General features: G+C 43.4%; 1 protein-coding gene across 4 annotated transcripts in view; it reads left to right on the top strand.

Annotated features, from left to right (window-relative positions):
- Positions 1–18,975, top strand: part of anks1b (ankyrin repeat and sterile alpha motif domain containing 1B) — a 155,515-nt gene that overhangs the window by 58,592 nt on the left and 77,948 nt on the right. For all 4 annotated transcript variants that reach the window (XM_062382946.1, XM_062382945.1, XM_062382948.1 and 1 more), the window contains 6 exons: positions 237–312; positions 2,013–2,114; positions 5,190–5,312; positions 6,054–6,241; positions 10,066–10,197; positions 18,693–18,849. In XM_062382946.1, the coding sequence (XP_062238930.1) occupies positions 237–312; positions 2,013–2,114; positions 5,190–5,312; positions 6,054–6,241; positions 10,066–10,197; positions 18,693–18,849 (778 nt within the window). The remainder of the gene's footprint in view (positions 1–236; positions 313–2,012; positions 2,115–5,189; positions 5,313–6,053; positions 6,242–10,065; positions 10,198–18,692; positions 18,850–18,975) is intronic.

Here is an 18,975-nt window from a genome sequence, read left to right as displayed (position 1 = left end):
CGAGTGTTGGAGTTTCCCCATTGGCTGTCGCCCAAAAGTTGGTGCTAACAGTTTGCGTTATGTCATTAGGGGCCGTTTAAAGATGTAGTTGGCAACTGACTGAATTTGATTTGTAATATGTTTTTTAACGTCTGTTTTTGTTGGTTTTAAATTGTTAAAGTGATGGAATATTAACACTCAGGTTCTCTCCCTCCCTCCGTCCCTCTCTCCCTCCCTCCCTCCCCCCCCCCCCCCAGACGGAGAATGGCAGTGCCCTCCACGAGGCAGCTCTCTTTGGGAAGATGGATGTAGTTCGCCTTCTGCTCGACTCAGGTGGGTTCATTAATGCGTCTCAGCAGAACAAAAACTGTGAGTGTTTGCTATTGTACGTACGTATGTGTGTGTGTGTGTGTGTGTTTGTGTGTGTGTGTGTGTGTGTGTCTGTCTTGTTTTTCTTTTCCCAGTTTAACCTGCAGCTAAACGGGCCACATGTTTCTTTCTTCCCAGATTGTGGGTTGAAATTAGCCTCAGGTGAACTCCGAGCATCTGTCTGCTGCATTCTTCCGTTTTGTTAAACACTAAATCCTGGACTCTCCATTTATCATTGGTTTGTCTATTCTCTATAATACAAGACAATGCTAACATAAATGATAAATATATATAACACAATGTGATCAGAGGTCAGAGTGAAAAAATTCTAATTTAATCATTAAAAATAAAATAAACGTACAGCACGTGATAATTGAGTAAAATAAACATTTTGTAAGTTTCCTCTCCCACCGGTCAAAGCGGATAACGCCTGGACGCTGTCGTCTTTTGATCTCCCTGCTGTCCCCTCCCCACTTTCCTTCAGCACTTCCTGTTTCCTGCAGGACTTCCTCTGCGTGGCCTCGATTTTTTAACTTCCTTGATCAACATGGGGGGCCGTGCCGGTCTGACCCGTTACAACTCAAGCTCTGTACATGTCTGCACAGGATGGGAGGCGGGGTTAGACGCAGGACACTGGCCTTGTTTTCATTGTCAATCATAAACTAAGCAGGGAAACAGCTGAGGACGCTGAAATAAACAGTCAGTAAAAATATCTCTGTTTTGGTTTGACTGGAGAGAACTGGTTTCATTCCTCGGAAATTAAAACATTTATAAGAAATCAAAGTTCATTGTTGACTGTGGATCTTATCTCAAAGTTTTCTGTCTTTCCTCGTCTTTCGTTTCGAGACTTTTTCTTTTATTTCATGTTCAGATTTTCCACAGGATCAAACAGTCTAGTGTTTTTTAGACATTTTGACGAAGAGTTGTTTCTTATTATATCAATAAGTAATTTTGAATAGTGGAGTTGCTTCCTCCTCTCGAGTGGGTTTAACCTTATTTGCTTCGTGCCTCTACAAAACACAAGAAACATGTTATTTGGTTAATAAGAGAAAATCAATCTAAAGCATACAAATTATGCCAAAGTGGAAACCGACAAATTACATCAAGTTCAGATGTGACTTCTCCCTGTGTGTATTCATTTCTCTTTTATTTATACCCGATGGTTTCCAGCAGAACGACTGGAATAGAAGAACATATATATATTTCATGTAGAAGTGGACGAGTATTAAAGAGACAACAGTCAAGTAGATAAAGATTCCAGTGGAGGAAAATCACACATGAATCTTATGAAAATAGAATTCCAAAAAGCTTCATTTTCCCCCTACTGAGCGTGTTTATGAGTCTGGGTGTGTATCCGTGTCTGAGTTTGTTTTGTGTGTCTTGTTTTTTGTCTTGTCTCTGTGTTTTGTGCATTCATGAGTGTGTCACTGTCTGGGATTGTAATTTAACATCATCAAGTGTGAGAGTGAATGTCTCTCTCTGTTCTTTGAATAACGTGATGATAGCTGTAGATGAAGAGCGATTTTCTCGTTCTTGCCCAAGTAAACTACGGCATGCAGACAGAAAGCATCAGGGATCGAACTACCGACCTTCTGGATAGTGGCCGATCCACTCTACCTCTGCAAACAATCACCCATTGTCTGTGTGTGTCTCTTCTTTCCCAGGTATCGACACCAATCTGACAGATTGTCAGGGTAGAGCAGCTCTGGAGATCCTGAGGGAACATCCTGCACCCAAATCCCAGCAGATCACTGCTCTTATCCAAGGTAACACACGCACACACACACACACACACACACACACACACACACACACACACACACACACACACGCAGACACTCACATTCTTTTCAATTTAGATGAATTTCACTTGGGAAATTGGGTCGCTGCAGTAGCCAGAAAAGTACAAAGTTAATACAGATTTATTCTGTTTCTTTAAGGCTCAGAAAAATGGTTTTATCACGTAAATGTGGAATATGAACTTGTTGTTGTTGCGAGCGGTTGTGATCCAGCTGAGAAATGTTGTTTTCCAGGAAGTTTATCTTCCATTAGGAAACAATGGAAGCTCTTGTGTGAGTTTAGTTAGTTACACAACTCAAGCTCTGTAAAGGTTATACTAGAAAAACACACAATGCAGGGTTGTTTTAAATCATCTGCTGTTGTGTTACCTAACATGGTTATTTGTCATTTCTAGTTTTACTAGATAAGTCGATAGAGATTAAACTTTTAATGGATATCCTGTATGTGTGTATAAACGGAATGTGTGTGTGTGTGTGAGTTGCGTAGCTACATGAACATCCACCAGTCTGAAACAGTGGCAGGAGGCACGTTGCCCAGCTGAGTCTCCCAGCTTTACCTTCAAGCTGGCCAAGCTTTTTAAAACTACCAAGTCCTCGTCGTCCGCATCCCGACGATTGGAGAACCACACCGGGCGCCGCTCCAATCAGGATCCCTGGCGCACGAGACAGGAAACAGGAAGTGGGGATGGGCAACGCCTCAGCAGCTGGAACCGGAATCGAACAAGGGGGACCCCACATCCCACTCTGCGTGTTAGACGCACGGGGCGGGTGTTGGATACAAACAGCTTCAAATTAGGCACAGCGAGAGAATAAAAAGACACAATCTGACAACAAACCAGGGAAAACACAACGACGCAAAGGGAAGAGACATTTAGATGCAACGCCTGCCCAACGTTTTAAAGCTCCTGTTGAATGTCTTCTCACTTGAATTGAATCCAGTATCATTTAGATTCTGTTTGTCAGATCCTGAACTTTGCAAACACAATCTAGCCAGGGAGCCACAGGGATATTAATCCATACTATCACTGAAGTTTTCCAACCAGATGCTTCTAGGACGTCCCGGGGTCCAGATTGAAGCATGAAGGAGATCAGGTCTTTGCTGAAATCGCCTCTTAACAGTTCAACAGTCCGACCCTCCACATCCAAAACAGAAGGAAGGAGGTTGTGAGTACAAGCAGCTGAAATAGTTTCCTCTGCCGGGCGGCCTCAGACATCCGGAGGGAGCTCGGAGCAGAATTTAGATTTTCACTAGAATATTCAAATGAGAAAAACCCGACGAGACGTCCAGAATAACCCTTTGGAGGAAGTGAATGAAGCACGTGCAGCTTTTCAGATGTCAACAACCATGTGCTCGTAGATATTGAGTTGAAATAGCATCCTTCAAGATCTCATCTCTGTGGAGATATGGACTATGGCATAAATAAGTGCCCGCAATTGGTTGTTTGTGTGAGAGAGAGAGAGAGAGAGAGAAAGAGAGAGAGGAGACAGCTGTGACTTAGTGAAAAGATCAGCTGCGTGCCATTTCCTGTTGGAGAGGAAGATGGGAAAGGACACACACACACACACACAGACTCACACATTCACTCACGCGGAGAGCAAAAGACCTGTCATTTACTCGATGTTACCAGCTTGAGGGGCTTTGTGTTTGCCACAGGCAGCTTATTATGAAGAGATCCTCATTTGATCCACAGCGCACGATTCATCCTCTACTGCTCGAATTCATTAACGCTCCTCGTTGTTACTGCCCAGCCGCCGCTGATTATGAACCCGAGCACTGTGCATTGGCTCGGGTGTAACACCGGAGTAACACGGAGCCGTGTGACGTCTGTTGTTTGTGAAGAATCTGCCGATGTGATGTACGAGCGCGGAGCAATAAAACTGTCAGAGCATTTTAATCCTCCCTTTTTGACTCTGATGCACTTTATAATTACATGCAAATGTGGCAGTGTGTCATAATAACTGAACTGAATGCCAGGATTGTTAGTCGTACACACGACAATGAATAGACAGACACACACACACGCACACAAACACACACACACACACACTCTCCTGACATTAGCAGAGTTCCTCATTAAGGCTCTGCAGGTATAAGCTGTCACATGATTCCTGTGTGTGTCAGTGTTTGTTTGTGTGGTTTCAGCCTCCTCCTCTTCCTCCCCTCTTTTCCTTTTCCCACCACATTTATTCTCGTTTGCCTTCACATCAGCAGAGCACTTTCTTTTAAGTACTTTTATTGAGTCATTCAAACTTGTACTAAACCCCCGATCTTTCTCATTATCTTCTTGAAATCCACATTTAAGCATATTATTTATTATTGTAATGACTGGTCTTGTTTAAATGGTAGTGTTTTTATTCTTTCATGTCTTTTTTTATATGGTTTTTTGTTATTTTATGTAGTCTTCTGTAAACTTTATTTGTGAAACACTTTAATCTTTGTTTTGCAAAGTGCTATAATAGGTAAAGATAACTATTTATTTATTGTTTATACAGTTCACGACAATTGTTTAATCAAACTAGAACTAAGAATAACACAACCGAACCTGGAAACAACAAGAAATGGGTAAAATTCAAAAGGAAGTAAAGTTAAAAGGTACCGAGTAGAAAGGTAAAAAAGTACAGAGTAGATTTGATTTAGGACAAACTAAAGCATTTCATTCTCTTGTTTCCTTCACAAAAATGTGATAATACATTTTCTTACTCGTCACTTAAATATTGTTTTCATACATCGTACAAGACAGGCTCTAAATATCATGTTGACTTTCAGTCATCTTGTGTATTTTCTGCCAAAAAGATTGAATACATTTGATTTACATTACACAAAAGCAGTAGATTCTATTAACAGAAGCTGAGGAGTAAATTTATGGTAAATTTGTATATTAATCCAGTAAAATACCTCTGTAGTGATTTTCCTCCCCTCGTCCTTCCACACCCTCACAAACGTTATCTCTGATTTCTGCAAAAAATTTCCTATTCTTTGCCCGCTCTTTCATCATATTCCACCACCCCCCCTCTTACCCCCTTGTCTCCATGTCTCTGTAGATTATATGATAGATGAGATGGAGAGGATGAGTATCGTGGAGGAGCCTGTACGGAAGTGTCCCATCCCAGCACCTAGAACCTCGATCCCCTCGCCCTGCGCCTCCCCCTCCCTCAGACACAAGAGTGAGTACATTTGAGTTTTTATTCTGACCAAAAAAGAGATTGAGACAATGATTTCCTTTTTAAAACAGGTTGTAGCCAGAAGCAGGGATGTTAAAATAACAACCCAGGGAACAATGCATTTTGCATGAGGTTGAGGAATTGGTTTTAAAATGTGCCTCAATGTCCCTGAAAGAATAAAATATAAAAAATTCATTCATAAGTACAGAAACGATGATGCAGATTTATTCTTCCTCCAACATATATCAAAAGTGGATGCTAATGTGTTTATAGTGAAAATAAATCTGTAAACTTGATTTAAACTTTTTATTCCTGCACTATAAATGCAATCAGAGACAAAACGTGCTGTTTCCCTGTCCAGCGCTGCCCCCTGTGCATTGACTGTGACACTGCACGAGCTGAGAGCAGCTGATCCGCTCTCCTCTTCCAGTGATTGTCAGCAGATCCCATAATTACCTTGATTACCCCGGAGACTGTTGGATGGGAGACGAGCGAAAGTGATTAGCACCTCAGAAAGTGGCTAAATGAGCCACTTTGAACACATCAGCTCCACAGAAGAGAGACAGGCGACGTGGTTTACAGACATTAGTTCTGGTGCTGATGTTTCCCAAAAGGTGATTCAAGTGTTAAATCTTTACTGTACAGCCTCTCAAGTTAGAAATCAAAGGAAATAATCTTCCCAGCAGTCAGAGGAAATGTCTCCACACTGCTGTCTCCTCACTCCTTCCTCCTCGGTACCCCCAGATGATGCTGTGACCAGCGAGCTGTCCAAGCTGCTCCACGAGATGAAGAAGTGCCGGGACAGGGACTACTCCTTCGAGGAGCTCTGCCACACCATCTCCTCCCACTCCATGGACAGCTTCGGGAGCGGGCGGCTGTCAGACGAGGACCGGCCGGATCGACCCAACGGGACCCTGACCCGAGGCAACAAGGTACAGCTACCACACAGGATCGGTCGGGTTCTAAAAGTCACTTCAAGACCTTTTACTAAAGGTCAAATAACCAAAGCAATAGAGGCTTTTTATCATGGAGCAGCTCTATATTCAATAAACAGTTAGACTCAGCACTTTGTAAGCTTCAGACAGGAGTTAGAATAATAACCTGAGGAGGTGATTAGTTGACAGAAAAAGATAAATAATGCTTTTCCAATTTAAATTTAGTATCTTTAACTTCTTTGACAAAATACAAGTTGTAGCTTTACTTCAAACTTTGAGGGAAGAGGTTGCACTTAAAAGCCCAAATTAAAAAACAACAATAAATAAAAAAAATATTTGTATCTATATCTATATATATAGATACAAACACGCATCTATATATATAGATATAGATAAACTTGAATGCGGCTCCTAGTAAATGTGTTACAGTTCTGTGTGTGGGTATGTGACTTTAAATAAATGCTTGTACTTCATCCATCTTGACAACAGAGGGCAGTGTCAGATAGACTGATGCCACCGGCCTGGCTTCCTCTGTTCAGTATTCACTTGTCGTTGCTAAAACCCAACTGCTGCAGTTTGTTGTTTGCGTGAATCTGTGTAGAATTGTAATTATTGTTTGTGCTTGAGGAGCCTGCAGACGTTTTCTTTTTATCGACCATGTCCTCTTCTAATTTGTAATCCTGTTTCGCGGTGCCTGCTCTCGTCTCTTTGGTCTCACAGAGGGAAACTGATCATTTATTTGAATCCGTTTGGGGACAAACAGCTGATTCACGTCAGTGTTGATGCCGAGAACAGAGCCAAAGCTGCAGGTTGTTTTTTTAACAGTGACCACATGACTTGGCTGTGGGCTTTATCACATCCACAATCCATCAAGTCAGACGCTGGACACGGAGGTCATCCATCACACTGACCTCCCACCTGTGCACCTCGAACACACACATAACACACACACACACACACACACACACACACACAGACAAACACGCAAACGCATACACACATACACACAAACAGCAGGATCGGAAGACATGCCACTGTCTGTGCTTGTTCCTTGCCCATTAAGCCACGTCGCTTTCTATTTTTCTTTCCATTATTCTCACCTTGCACCACACATACTCTCTCTCTCTCTCTCTCTCTCTCTCTCTCTCTCTCTCTCTCTCTCTCTCTCTCTCTCTCTCTCTCTCTCTCTCTCTCTCTCTCTCTCTCTCTCTCTCTCTCTCTCTCACTTTAACCTGAACCCAGCCTAGACCTTAAAGCCTTAAAATATATTTTCCCTGTAAAATGTTATGATTCCCGTTATGTGAACTTGCTTGTTTGTCCCAATAAGCAAGGAAGACATGTCCCCATCTATGGCGAAACAGACGTAGGTCCCCACAACATGAGTAACACCTTGGCCACACACACACACACACACACACACACACACACACCTTACCAATGACTCATAATCTTTGACATTTCCATAATAATGACAATATGGACGCATATGAAGAATGTTTGTGCACAGTGCAGCGAGCGGTCAGACGTGCAGAGGCTCACACACGTCTGCGGGAACACACACACACACCTTTGCTCACTTAAGCTGTAATTATCTCAATCCATCATGTGTCCCCCCCCCCTCTCTCTATAAGTACCACTTTGTATTCTATTACTGACATTTACAGTGTCTGTGTGTGTAAGAGGCCCCAGGCGGCTCTGTGTGCATGTGGCCGGAGACATTAGTATGTGATTGGACTTGTCTATTACACATGAATAAAACATGTGGAAACGCAGGACAGCTCGCCAGCTCTCTACACACACACACACACACACACACACACACAAACAACACACACAGGATCATTGCAGGCTTGTGGCATCACCTTCGTATCCATGTGTAAACCGAGCAGTAATGCAATACCAACATGTGTCCTTTATTCAAAATGTGCTCATTAGCGTTGGACTGTAAATGCCTTCTTCTTCGAACTGACACTATTGAGTGTAAACGTCTCTGCAGCAACATTTTGACCAGAAAAACTAAATTATACAGCCAGCTAAAGTGTTTGAGGCAAATCATTTTCATTTCTTAGCGTTTGTCAAGAAAAATAAATGTTGCCTCATTTGGTTTTTAAAATTATTCAAACATGAGGCATGGATTTTGTGGAGACTGTCATTACACACAGCTTCGCTCTGGGCCACATGTTAACACCGACATGCCGACATGCTTGCAGGGACGAGGCGAACATATGGTGGAATATTTACAAGCTTTATTTATCCATCATGCAGACGTTTGCTAACCGGCTGATATCGATCAAAAGGTGAAAAGGCAAATTAACTGTTTGATCTATCAACTGTTTACAAGATGAAAATAACCCTGTAGGAAGTATTGGAGGAAAGTCCATCACCTGGTTAATCTTTTAGTGATTATAAATATCTGTTGTCTGGAATGTTTAAAGTCCGAAAAACAAGATAATATATGGAATGTCTAAAAACATTCCATATGTCCCATGATCTATATTTAGATGACTTTTGGGTCTAAATCATCGAAAATATTCTGACCCAGAGAAATTAAATTCAAGGGAACAGAACATTTAATTTGGTTCCTTTTAATAACATCATATCAAATTTCCTGCTGGATTTGCTCTTCTCTAATGTCACTTCCCGGTCAAATGTGTATGAAGAGGGAAAATCCCTAGATAATGAAGTTACATATTGTTAAAGTTGTGAAGCTCGAATATACACTGTTTTACAGTAAAATCGGTTCAGGTCAAAGAATTTATAATATCAAAAATCATGTCAAATTCTCAAAATAATAATATGACCTTTTAAGGGAGAGACGACTAATGTTACATTGATCAGTTATTCAGTCCTCAGGCATGAATAATGGATGGTGTCCTTTCTATCGAACACTGCCTGATATTCTTTTGTTCTGGATGTATCTATTGTTCGTGCATACAGTTCAGTGTCTGTGTGTGTGTGTGTGGGTGTGCAGACTGCAGTCCACTCTACATCAATCAATATCCCCCTGTTGCGGGTGGGGGGTGGGGGTGGTCATTTGGAATCTGGAGCGATCGGTGACCTTTTGGTTTCAGCCTCATTTCGTTGCCTCCGTCTCGATGACGATCTTTTCCTCTTCCCATCTGTTCCTCCCTCCGTCTTTATTACCTTCGATATTCTTCTTCGATAGTCGTCCCTCCTCCTGCACGTCCTCCTCGCCCTCTTTTCATCAGACCTCCCTCGGCCTCTTTGCTCCTCCTGTTGTTGCTTGTCGAGATCAGACAATGTGATGATGTTGCTCCGTCTGTAATCTGCTTCGACCTGCGTCCTCTGCTGGTATGGGGGGGGGGGGATCTGACGCCTCCTGACCCTCATGCCAGAGAGTTCACACACACCTGCCTCCTGGGGGCCAAAGAGCCCCAGGAAAGGACACAGCGTGCGTGACTGTGTGTGTTTGTGTCAGTTAAAGTTGTTTTTCTTTTTCTGCACGTCCTTATTTTGGGTCAGCGCTCTTTTGCGTGGCATTTACAGTAGTACACAGATTTCTACTTGTGTTAAGTGGTGTGTCAGTTGAGGCTGAAAATTAAACTCTTAGTTTTAGGAAGAATACACATTATACATTCCTTAATCAGTATTAATTCTTTAATGTAAATCCTTGTTGTTTTACTCATGCATAACAGTTTTGGCATCTGCCCCCTGGTGGTCAGCCAGGAACAAACTGTCTGATTAAATGAATGAATGAATGAATGAAAAGAAAATCGTTCTTCTGACCTGTGACCTTTGACTGTTACTCAATGTTTTTTTTTGTATGGGAATTGATCTATCGTCTGCATTTCTTCTCACAGCGGCCCACCCCTCCTCTTCCTCCTGCCCTGGAGGAAGATGAGGCCGATAGAAGCTGCGGCCCCACTGGATTCTGGGAGGCCCTGACGCCCTGCAACGGCTGCCGCAACCTGGGCTTCTCCAGCCTCTCACAGGTACGCAGGCACACACACACACACACACACACACACACACACACACACACACACACACACACACACACACACAACCTGAATTAATCTGCTTTCAAAGATTATTTTCACCTCTAATTAACATTTAATGTCTCCTTAGTGCAACCATAATGAAACTAATCATCGTATCACTTCATAATCAAAATATAAGTTTTTTCACATGATTGAAGAGTAACACACACACACACACACAGAGAGAGACACACAAACTCTGAAGCACTTCAGTGAAATTACAGGTTAGTGATGCTGTCATTGTTCTGAGTGAATACTTTAACTGGTTACCCTGGGAACGGAGTGAATGAGCCATCACTGCAGAGACTGGTTCTACTGGCAGCTCTGGATGCTCCGCTCAGTATCTTTCTCTTTCTTGCTCTCATGCTCGTTATGTCATGTTATATCTTCCTCTTCCTCTTCCTCCATTCTTAAAGGAGACATACGATTTTTCAGTTTAAGTTATATACATTTTTTGCAAAGTTAGAATTATTAGTTATTAGAGTAGGGGAGAGAGGAAAAAGACCTGTCAGGAAATCCATGCATGTTCAAATTACATTGGACTTTGTTTATCTAAATGTTGCTCTGTTGTCTCCTGAGAACATGTTGCATAATTAATGGGGCTGTTACACTTTGAAGGACTAGAAATCGGAAGGAAGGAAGTCAAATAAAAGGAAGGAGGAGGAACACTAGGGGCAGAGTTTAGATTTAAGTTGGTAATAAGCTCCTGTTCCTCCTCCTTCCTTTTATTTGCCTTCCTTCCTTCATTCCTTCATTCATTCCTTCCTTCCTTCCTTCCTTCCTTCCTCGCCGACTACCCCCTCAACCCCCAAGGTGCTGTGTGTTTAAGTGTGGTTATGTATGTGCAGATGAGTGTTTAGCATCGAGACGTGTGTTGGCTCAAGCAGCCGAAACATTTGACACCACAACAGAACCTCTGTGTTGAACACTGGCAGCTCGCCCGTTCAGCTGGCACACAACCATGGACAGCTTCGCACCTGTGTGTGTGTGTGTGTGTGTGTGTGTGTGTGTGTGTGTGTGTGTGTGTTATTTGAGAGGATATGAGAAGGAAGGACGAGAGGGAGAGGAAAGAGAAACTGATAATGAAGTTAGCACCGTGTTGATTTGTTCTCTGTAATTGTGAGTAAAGAGAGTTGGAGTAAAGACAGAAGCCGGTGAACCAAGTGGAACATTTATTCCTCCCATCGTTCTCATCTCATCGTCCTTTCATCTTCTCATCTCACAAGAACGAATTCTTCTTTCACTTCTTTTTCTATCATCACCGCTCTGTCCATCCATGTTCATCTCTGCCTCATTCATCTTTCACTCTATGTTCCCGCAGACGAGTGTTAACCTTTGTACCAATCGCCTGAAAGCCGGGCGTCTTGGTTGTGCAGCTGTCACTCAGGACTGTCAATCAAAGAAGTGGCCTGACTCTGAGAAGTCCCAGAGAAGAACAACTATAAAAACTTCTACAGCCTTAAAGCAACAACAACCACGTAGCCCCTTAGTTTTGTCATACATGCCTAAATAAGAAAGTTATTTCCTTCCTTCCTTGGTGAAAAACCTTGAGAGAAAGAAAATAAAAATAAAATCGAGAACAAGGACGCAGATAAGCAGGGGCCCTCAGGGTTGCCAGGCAACACAGAAATTCATGAGACGTCAGGCGTGGGACGTCCACGAGTCTCCGTCAGCGCAGGCACATCACACAGACACACACACACACACACACACACACACACACACACACACACACACACACACACAAATCTCCGTCAGCGCAGGTGCATCACACTGACACATCAGCAGTTCTCCATCTATTCCTTCTTTCCTGTTATTCTCTCTCTCTCTCTTTCTCTCTCTCTCTCTCTCTCTCTCTCTCTCTCTCTCTCTCTCTCTCTCTCTCTCTCCACACTCTCTCTCAGACGTCCGTGTTCCTCCTCCCTCCTCCTCCAGCCGTTGTTCTTTCTTGAGTAGGTGGCTGTTGAGGGGGAGGAGGGTCTGCTGCGGGTTAGGATCACAAACCTATGATGTTAAGAAATATCAAGGGGGCCAGAGATTAGTGGAGAGGAGCTTTGAACGCCCGTGAGTGAAGGACTGAACGAGCTCCGAACACATGAGGTTTTTAGTTTTAAACATTTTAATCTGTTGGGTTTTAACAATATATGAGAAAAAGCTTGTTATGGGCGTCATGGTGGCTCGCCGCACGCTGTGGTTCACGGTTTGAATCCCGGTTTGGCCAGGGTCTGTCTGTTTCGCCCAATGTCATCTGAGATTGGCTCCAGCTCCCACCGCGACCCTTAAATAATATACAATGATATAATGATGGCATAACTAAGCCCAGTGTGTTAGTGTCTGTGTGTCTTTGTGTGTGTGTAGGTTTATGTGATAAGTGTAGTATTCATCCTATAAAAAGTTAGTACCTGACTCCTGTAGCATAACTCAGACATAAAAAACAGATGATAACTGGGACGTCGTTTTTCGCACTGTGAGCCTCCACTGAATTAACTGTTGGGGTCACAAAGAGTCACTGGGTTCCGCTTTTTTACTTTATTATTTTATCGATTTCATTCTGTTTTATGGAAAGAAGTGAAAATAACCTGAAAAGTGCATTATATAACTACTATACTATAAATATTCTATGGCTGCTTCGAATTTTTGAATCATGACTAGCTCAAACTGACCTCCTGTAGTTTTAATGTGAAAATGACACAAATCACAACAGAGCATGAATTTTCTTAAGAAACAATGGCAATAAATGTTAAGTGTATTTAGTCCTTGAATCTTCTATATGTGCAATATCAGACTAGTCCACACTCATTCCCTCACAGCCTCTGAAACGTCCTCCCCATTTGTTGTGGCTGCAGTTAAACACAGGGAAGGTTTTCAGAGAGACAGCGGGAGGCGCTCAGTCAGCTCGCCCCGGCTGGTTCCGGTGTCTGTCGGGATGAAGCGTGGAGCCGGGGGGGGGGGGGAGCCGCAGTTTGAGCTCGGTTGAATACAGCGGCCGTGGGGAATGCGAAGGGTGTTATTTTCCCGAGGAGCGACTGCTGGTGTCCCACGGGTGGCTCAGCTCGCTGATTTCCGAGGGATTAGCCCGTAATGGAAGGAAATCAAATTGTGTGTACTTGTGGGAGGGGGGGGGGGGGCATGGCTGAAGACTCCTATTCAGAGCTTCAGGCGTCACAACGACCTGTGTTTGTTAATGCACAGCACGAGACTGATACTAATCTCAAGGAGCCCACGTTTTGCTGCATATTAGCTTGAGTTAGTTACGCCAATTTGTCTTTTCGGTCAGTGTGTGTCTCTCCACTTCTGTCCTCTCATGACTGCACCTCCCCTCGATGAGGCCCTCACAGGGTCCATTGTCCTCTCTGGTGTCCAGCCCCCCCCCCCCCCCACCACCCCCCATCCCTTTTCTCTCTAATCAAATAGCCTCCGTGAGGAAATGCCAGCAAATTATAGCCTCTATTCATATCTGATGGCCTCTGAACTCATTCTGCAGTGACCGAAGCTGCAGGCCGGGGCCGAGATTTCTACAGCACGGAGCTGAGGAGTAGACAGAGGGAAGAGAGAGTCACAGGATTAAGATAGAAGTTCCTCAGACGTGACCACAGCGACGGCACATTTCCTATTTGTGTTATCAGCACACACATACACACACACACACACACACACACTGTATATAACACATCCAGCTCTAACCCAGACGGTGAAGAAAGCTCTCACATGATCACAGTAGACAGTATGTTCAAACCCCACAGTGCATTATTACACATATATAATCACACAGCGTTACATACATGCCATGCCTTGGGTCACATGTGCAGGCGCCATCGCGCACACACACACTCTCTCACATACACACACAGACACAAACACACACACACAAACACACACACACACACACACACACTTAAACGTTTAATCTGGCCTGTGCAGTTGGACGGGAGCTGCGTACGACCTGCTAATTAGTGGCCAGAGGAGGCCTCTGTTTGTCTCCTCTCTTCCTGTGCAGTTCAGACACAAGTTTCTCTGTGTGCTATCTCTGCCCTGAAAGATAGAGACCAGGGCGGAGGGTGGAGGGAGGGAAGTGAATGAGTGTGTTTGTTTGTCGGAGAGAGAGAGAGAGACTGCTTGCGTCGCACCGCATGAAGCCTTTTCTTGCACTTTTCCCGGAGCCTTCTGACCTCTCGGGGTCCGTGAAGGACACGGAGCCGGGACACCGTCAAAGGATCAGGTAGCTAAACCTGTCCTCACACTTCCAGATTAATTCCACCGGCACGTTTGAGTTCCTGCTCCCCGGGCTTCACCGTGGACGAATAGCTCAGCTGGTTGATCCCTTTCGGAGCAGCTGAATTTTCTTGTGTGGGAGAAATCAAGCATTTTGTCTGCGCTCGATTTTTTAAAATTTCTATGTTTTTCTTATTTGTGTGTGTGTGTGTGAGGAAACCTCTGCTCCGAGCTGCCCTGCACTCCCACTTCCTCTGCTTCCTCTCCTCACTGCAAACTCATTTTCCCCTTCCCGCTCTGTCGCTCTAATCTGCACTCGTCTCCTCGAGATCCGCTGACACAAACTCTGAAGTAAGTCTAGAGTTGGATCCCGGCATCGGTTCATGTACCTATGTTCTCCCCTCCCCTCTCCTTGTTCCTTCTCTGTCACCACAATGGTTTCTTTCCCTATCTGGCTCCTCCATAGCTGTTTGGGTGGAGGTTTGAAGTAACAGGACTACTGACAGATGATGAGAGAGGGTTAGTTTGTCATCTCCAGATGAGCAAGATTAAGAGGTAGACGCAGAGTGAGTGGGATTCCTTCGCCTCTCTGTTCTCTTACAGATAATTTCAGGCACTTTTCTAAATCATTTCCTGCGTCACGTCTCTTTCACTCGTTCCTTTTCATGTTTCATTCTCCCGGGAGCTTTGCAGAGACGCGTATCCACTCAGCTTCTCTTTTTTTCTTCAGTGCTTCTTTTAATGAGGCTTCTTTTTACCTGTGGCTTTTTATTTTATTTCGGAAACTAATTATTAATTAATTATTACATCTTGGTAATGACTGAAAACAAAAGAGAGCCTCTCATCTGACGGGATATTGTGAATGTGTACTTTTACTTTCACTTCCACTAACTTGTAAAAACTTTATCACTGCATGAAGGTTTATTTAAAGTTTCATGGGAATCCAGTAGTGGAGATGTTTCAGTCTGGATCAAAGAGCTTGTTGGACATTATCAACCACAGAGTCTGACTTCTACTATTCATCGAGAAGTAGAGTGTTGAATTAGGTGCGACTTGAACACATGTTAATAAACTTTGATAAAACCTAGTGTCAGTAACAGTTCCACCTCCTCTTCCTCTTACTTTTAACCATCATTGTTTCTTGCTCGTAGTATTTTCTGTAGCTGTAAGTAAATGCAGAGTCGACAAATTGCTTCCTGTCCTAAACCAGTACGCGCACACACGCCCAGTGTATGAGAAAAGGTTATATGTTATATTATATATGGAAATCGTTTTTTAATTTGAAAACATTGAAGTATAAATGAAGCTTGGGTCTTTTTTATCTCAACTATGTAAGTCAAGTTTCTGGTTTACTTGACATTTAATAAATCATCTCTTGCTGAAATTCGATGTTAACACACAGATGAACATTCAGCTTTCTCACTTGTGCTATTGCTTTTTTTACAAGTTTTGCTTTGAGTTTCAAAATTGACGTGAAGATGATTCAATGCACTTTAAATCTGAGCCGTCAGATGAGTTTATAATTCGGAGCAGAGTTTTTTTTTTAGGTGCCTGAAAGCAGCAGCAAACTCTCAGCCGGTCTTTAGGACTCAATCATAGCGCTCTCTGCCTTTCCATCAACTATAACCAGGCTGTCAAATCACATCAGTGTCAGCCGGGCCCGGACCACCTGCAGAGGGAAGGCATGAAAGACCGACCGGGCCTCCATTAGCCTGTAATGGCAGCCTAATTGAGAGCTGATGGAGACAGGAAAAAAACGAGGGGTGTTAGTTTGCAGCTCTTTACTAAAGTGTGGTGTGAGCGAGAGGAATCATCAAGAGACTGATTGCTCTATCAGCCCGAATGATTAATCCATTCTGAGTGTGTGATTGATGGCCTGGTGCAGTCTGGGTAATGTAGTAGCAGATGACAGGAGGAGTAATGGGTGTTAAATGAGGTGAGGAAAGGGGGGGCGGAGTCAGAGGGTTGAGAAATATATTAGGAGTGGGGTGGAGAGCAGGAATATCCAAACCCACAACTTATCACCACAGAGACACGTTTCCCACTGATCCCATTAGAACGGGTTCAACCAGGGGCAGGTTGACAAGTGACTCTTCAGAAATGATGGAGTGTTGCATTATGGGGAGGAAAGGCAAACATCCAGAGGCTGCGGCGCTGGAAAGACATGTTTTGTGACTCTCGCCACAGTGACCTTTTCCCCTGCCTCACATCGCTCGCTCTTGTTTATCCCCCCCTCCGGGTTTCTGCCTCACAGATAAGGAACCTTTGGGTCCATGGCTCCTTCCATCTCTCTGTGAATCCTCTGGGGCTCGACCTTTTCACCGCCGAAGCTGCGACAAAGTACAACATGAGCTTCTCCCCAACTAAGAGGGAGAACTCGATAAAAAATAATATAAAGGTCCCAAAGAAATAAGCTCTTAATTGAACCCGAGCGATAAATGGGTTGGTCGTTAAAAATTGTTTCTGGCCGATAACCTTTCCTCGATGTTGTTTGTCGGTTTGGAAACTTTTATTTAACAGAAGAAACAATGCAGAACAGATCTTTATTTATGTTTAGATGAAAATTTTGTATTCTATCGAATACATTTGGTTTTATTTGTCTTTCTTTTTATTTATAGTTCTAAGTAATACATCTTATGGCTGAAACAGGATAAATGGGCTTGAACATGAATTTATTGTCTCCAAACAAAGTTCCCCTGTGTGATGTATTTCATTTAGTTTGCATATTAGGGGGATTTTGCCAACTCTCTATTCAGGAGGATTAACAATAAACTGCACAAACAAAGTGACACAGCATTAATAAACCAAAGTGATTACAGAGAACCCTTCTCATTAGGTCTAATGACATGATCTCAAGGATAACAAAGAGGTACTTTCTTCCGCTGTATTTAAGATGATGAGGCTCATCTGCATCATAAAATGTGTATAGATTTGATTTCTTCTCTTGTAAAGATGACGTATTATCTCCTCCTGAACATGATGCATGTGCATCTTGCCGTGATAACACAGTTAAAAGAGAGAGAGCAGAAGCAGGAGATGTGGATTGAGGACACAGTAACTGAGACGTACTTGCAGATGTCAAGTCAGGTGAGCCTCGACCTGCAGCTGCTCAGGATTCACAGTGAAGCTGCTTTCGCCTTATGGCTGAGAGGCTGTGGAGCAAATCTGCAGGATTAGGCTGAAGGTTGTAGAGAACCCTGCTGAGGTTAATCGTGGTCGGGGGAGTCAGGCCGATTAGTTAAGACGCGTATCCACAGGAGAGGAGCACCTGTTTCTCCACCTGAATAATACCTGTAGTTTGACATTTAGCTTGATTCAGGAAAGTTAAGACCTTGTTGGACGTCGGTATTTAGGATTTATGAAGAGTTTTGTCAATATCACGGCAACTGGAGAAGGTCAGACGTGTCTGTAGAAAACTTGAGCAGGATCATGCTTTGGGTCAAGTGTGGATCAAATAGTGATAAAATTAAAGTTTTTAGTAGGGAGCCACATATAACACTGGTGCTGCCCCCTGGAGTTGATGTACCTCTGGTTCTCTGATTGGTTGTGTGCTGATTCTCTGCCAACACGTTTCATGTTAGACAAAAAGTAAAATACTTTGTCTTTGTGTTGTGTCACTTTTGTCACATTTTGGAAATCTCCCCGGTTGATGCTCTGCAAACGAGGCTCTTAACTTGTGTTTGTAAGAGTTCCAGCTGCCGGCTGAGACAAAATAGAAGCTGTTTTGATAACTTTATCAGGTTTCTCACCTCTGATGTTGTTAGTTTGGAGTGAACTTTGTGCTGTTTCCCAGCTGCTGTTTTGCTTTCCTCTAAAATCCATTCCCACCATGTGATGAGACCCGAAGCCATCGCACCGATTTTAACAATCCCCTCTTTCATCCGTTTGGAATGTAATACATTGATATAAAACCTTTTAGCTCTATCTGAAAAAAATTACATTTATCAGATTATGGCCCTTTTTCACAATTTGCAGCAGTGTGATGACAAAGAAACTTCACTTACAAATCAACATTAGATAATCTTTATTAATCTCCACAGTTTTCTAAAGGGTGAATGTTTTTTTTTGTGCCAGGGACAGTTTGACCAGAGGGTTTGTGTTTTTGGAGTTTCTGTCAAGATGCTGCAGGGAAAACTTTCCTCCCGCTTCCTGCACACGCAATCACTACCGGATGCATTTCATGAATCTTCCTCACACTTCTCTTTCTCTCTGTTTTCCCCTCTGTCTTTTTTTAGGACTCAAAGTGTTCAGGAGAGATCATCACGTCCCCGTCTCTGGACGTTTTCCTTCCCGAGGACGAGGACAACCCGTACGAGTCTGTGACGACCGCCGTCACACGCAAACCCTGCTCGCTTGATATCAACCTCCGGCTCAACAGCGGGCCCCGCAATGGTAGGAGGAGGATTCAGACTTAATGCTTCTTGGTGTTGGGGTCCCGATCACGGCCCTCAACTTTTCACTCTCAGCTTTCTGAATTATCTGAAGAAGTTCTGCTTCACTCATTAAAGAATCTTTGTT

Source organism: Platichthys flesus, chromosome 23 (genome assembly GCF_949316205.1).
Source record: "Platichthys flesus chromosome 23, fPlaFle2.1, whole genome shotgun sequence".
Classification (NCBI taxonomy): domain Eukaryota; kingdom Metazoa; phylum Chordata; class Actinopteri; order Pleuronectiformes; family Pleuronectidae; genus Platichthys; species Platichthys flesus.
This window is presented reverse-complemented; position numbering and strand designations above follow the sequence as displayed.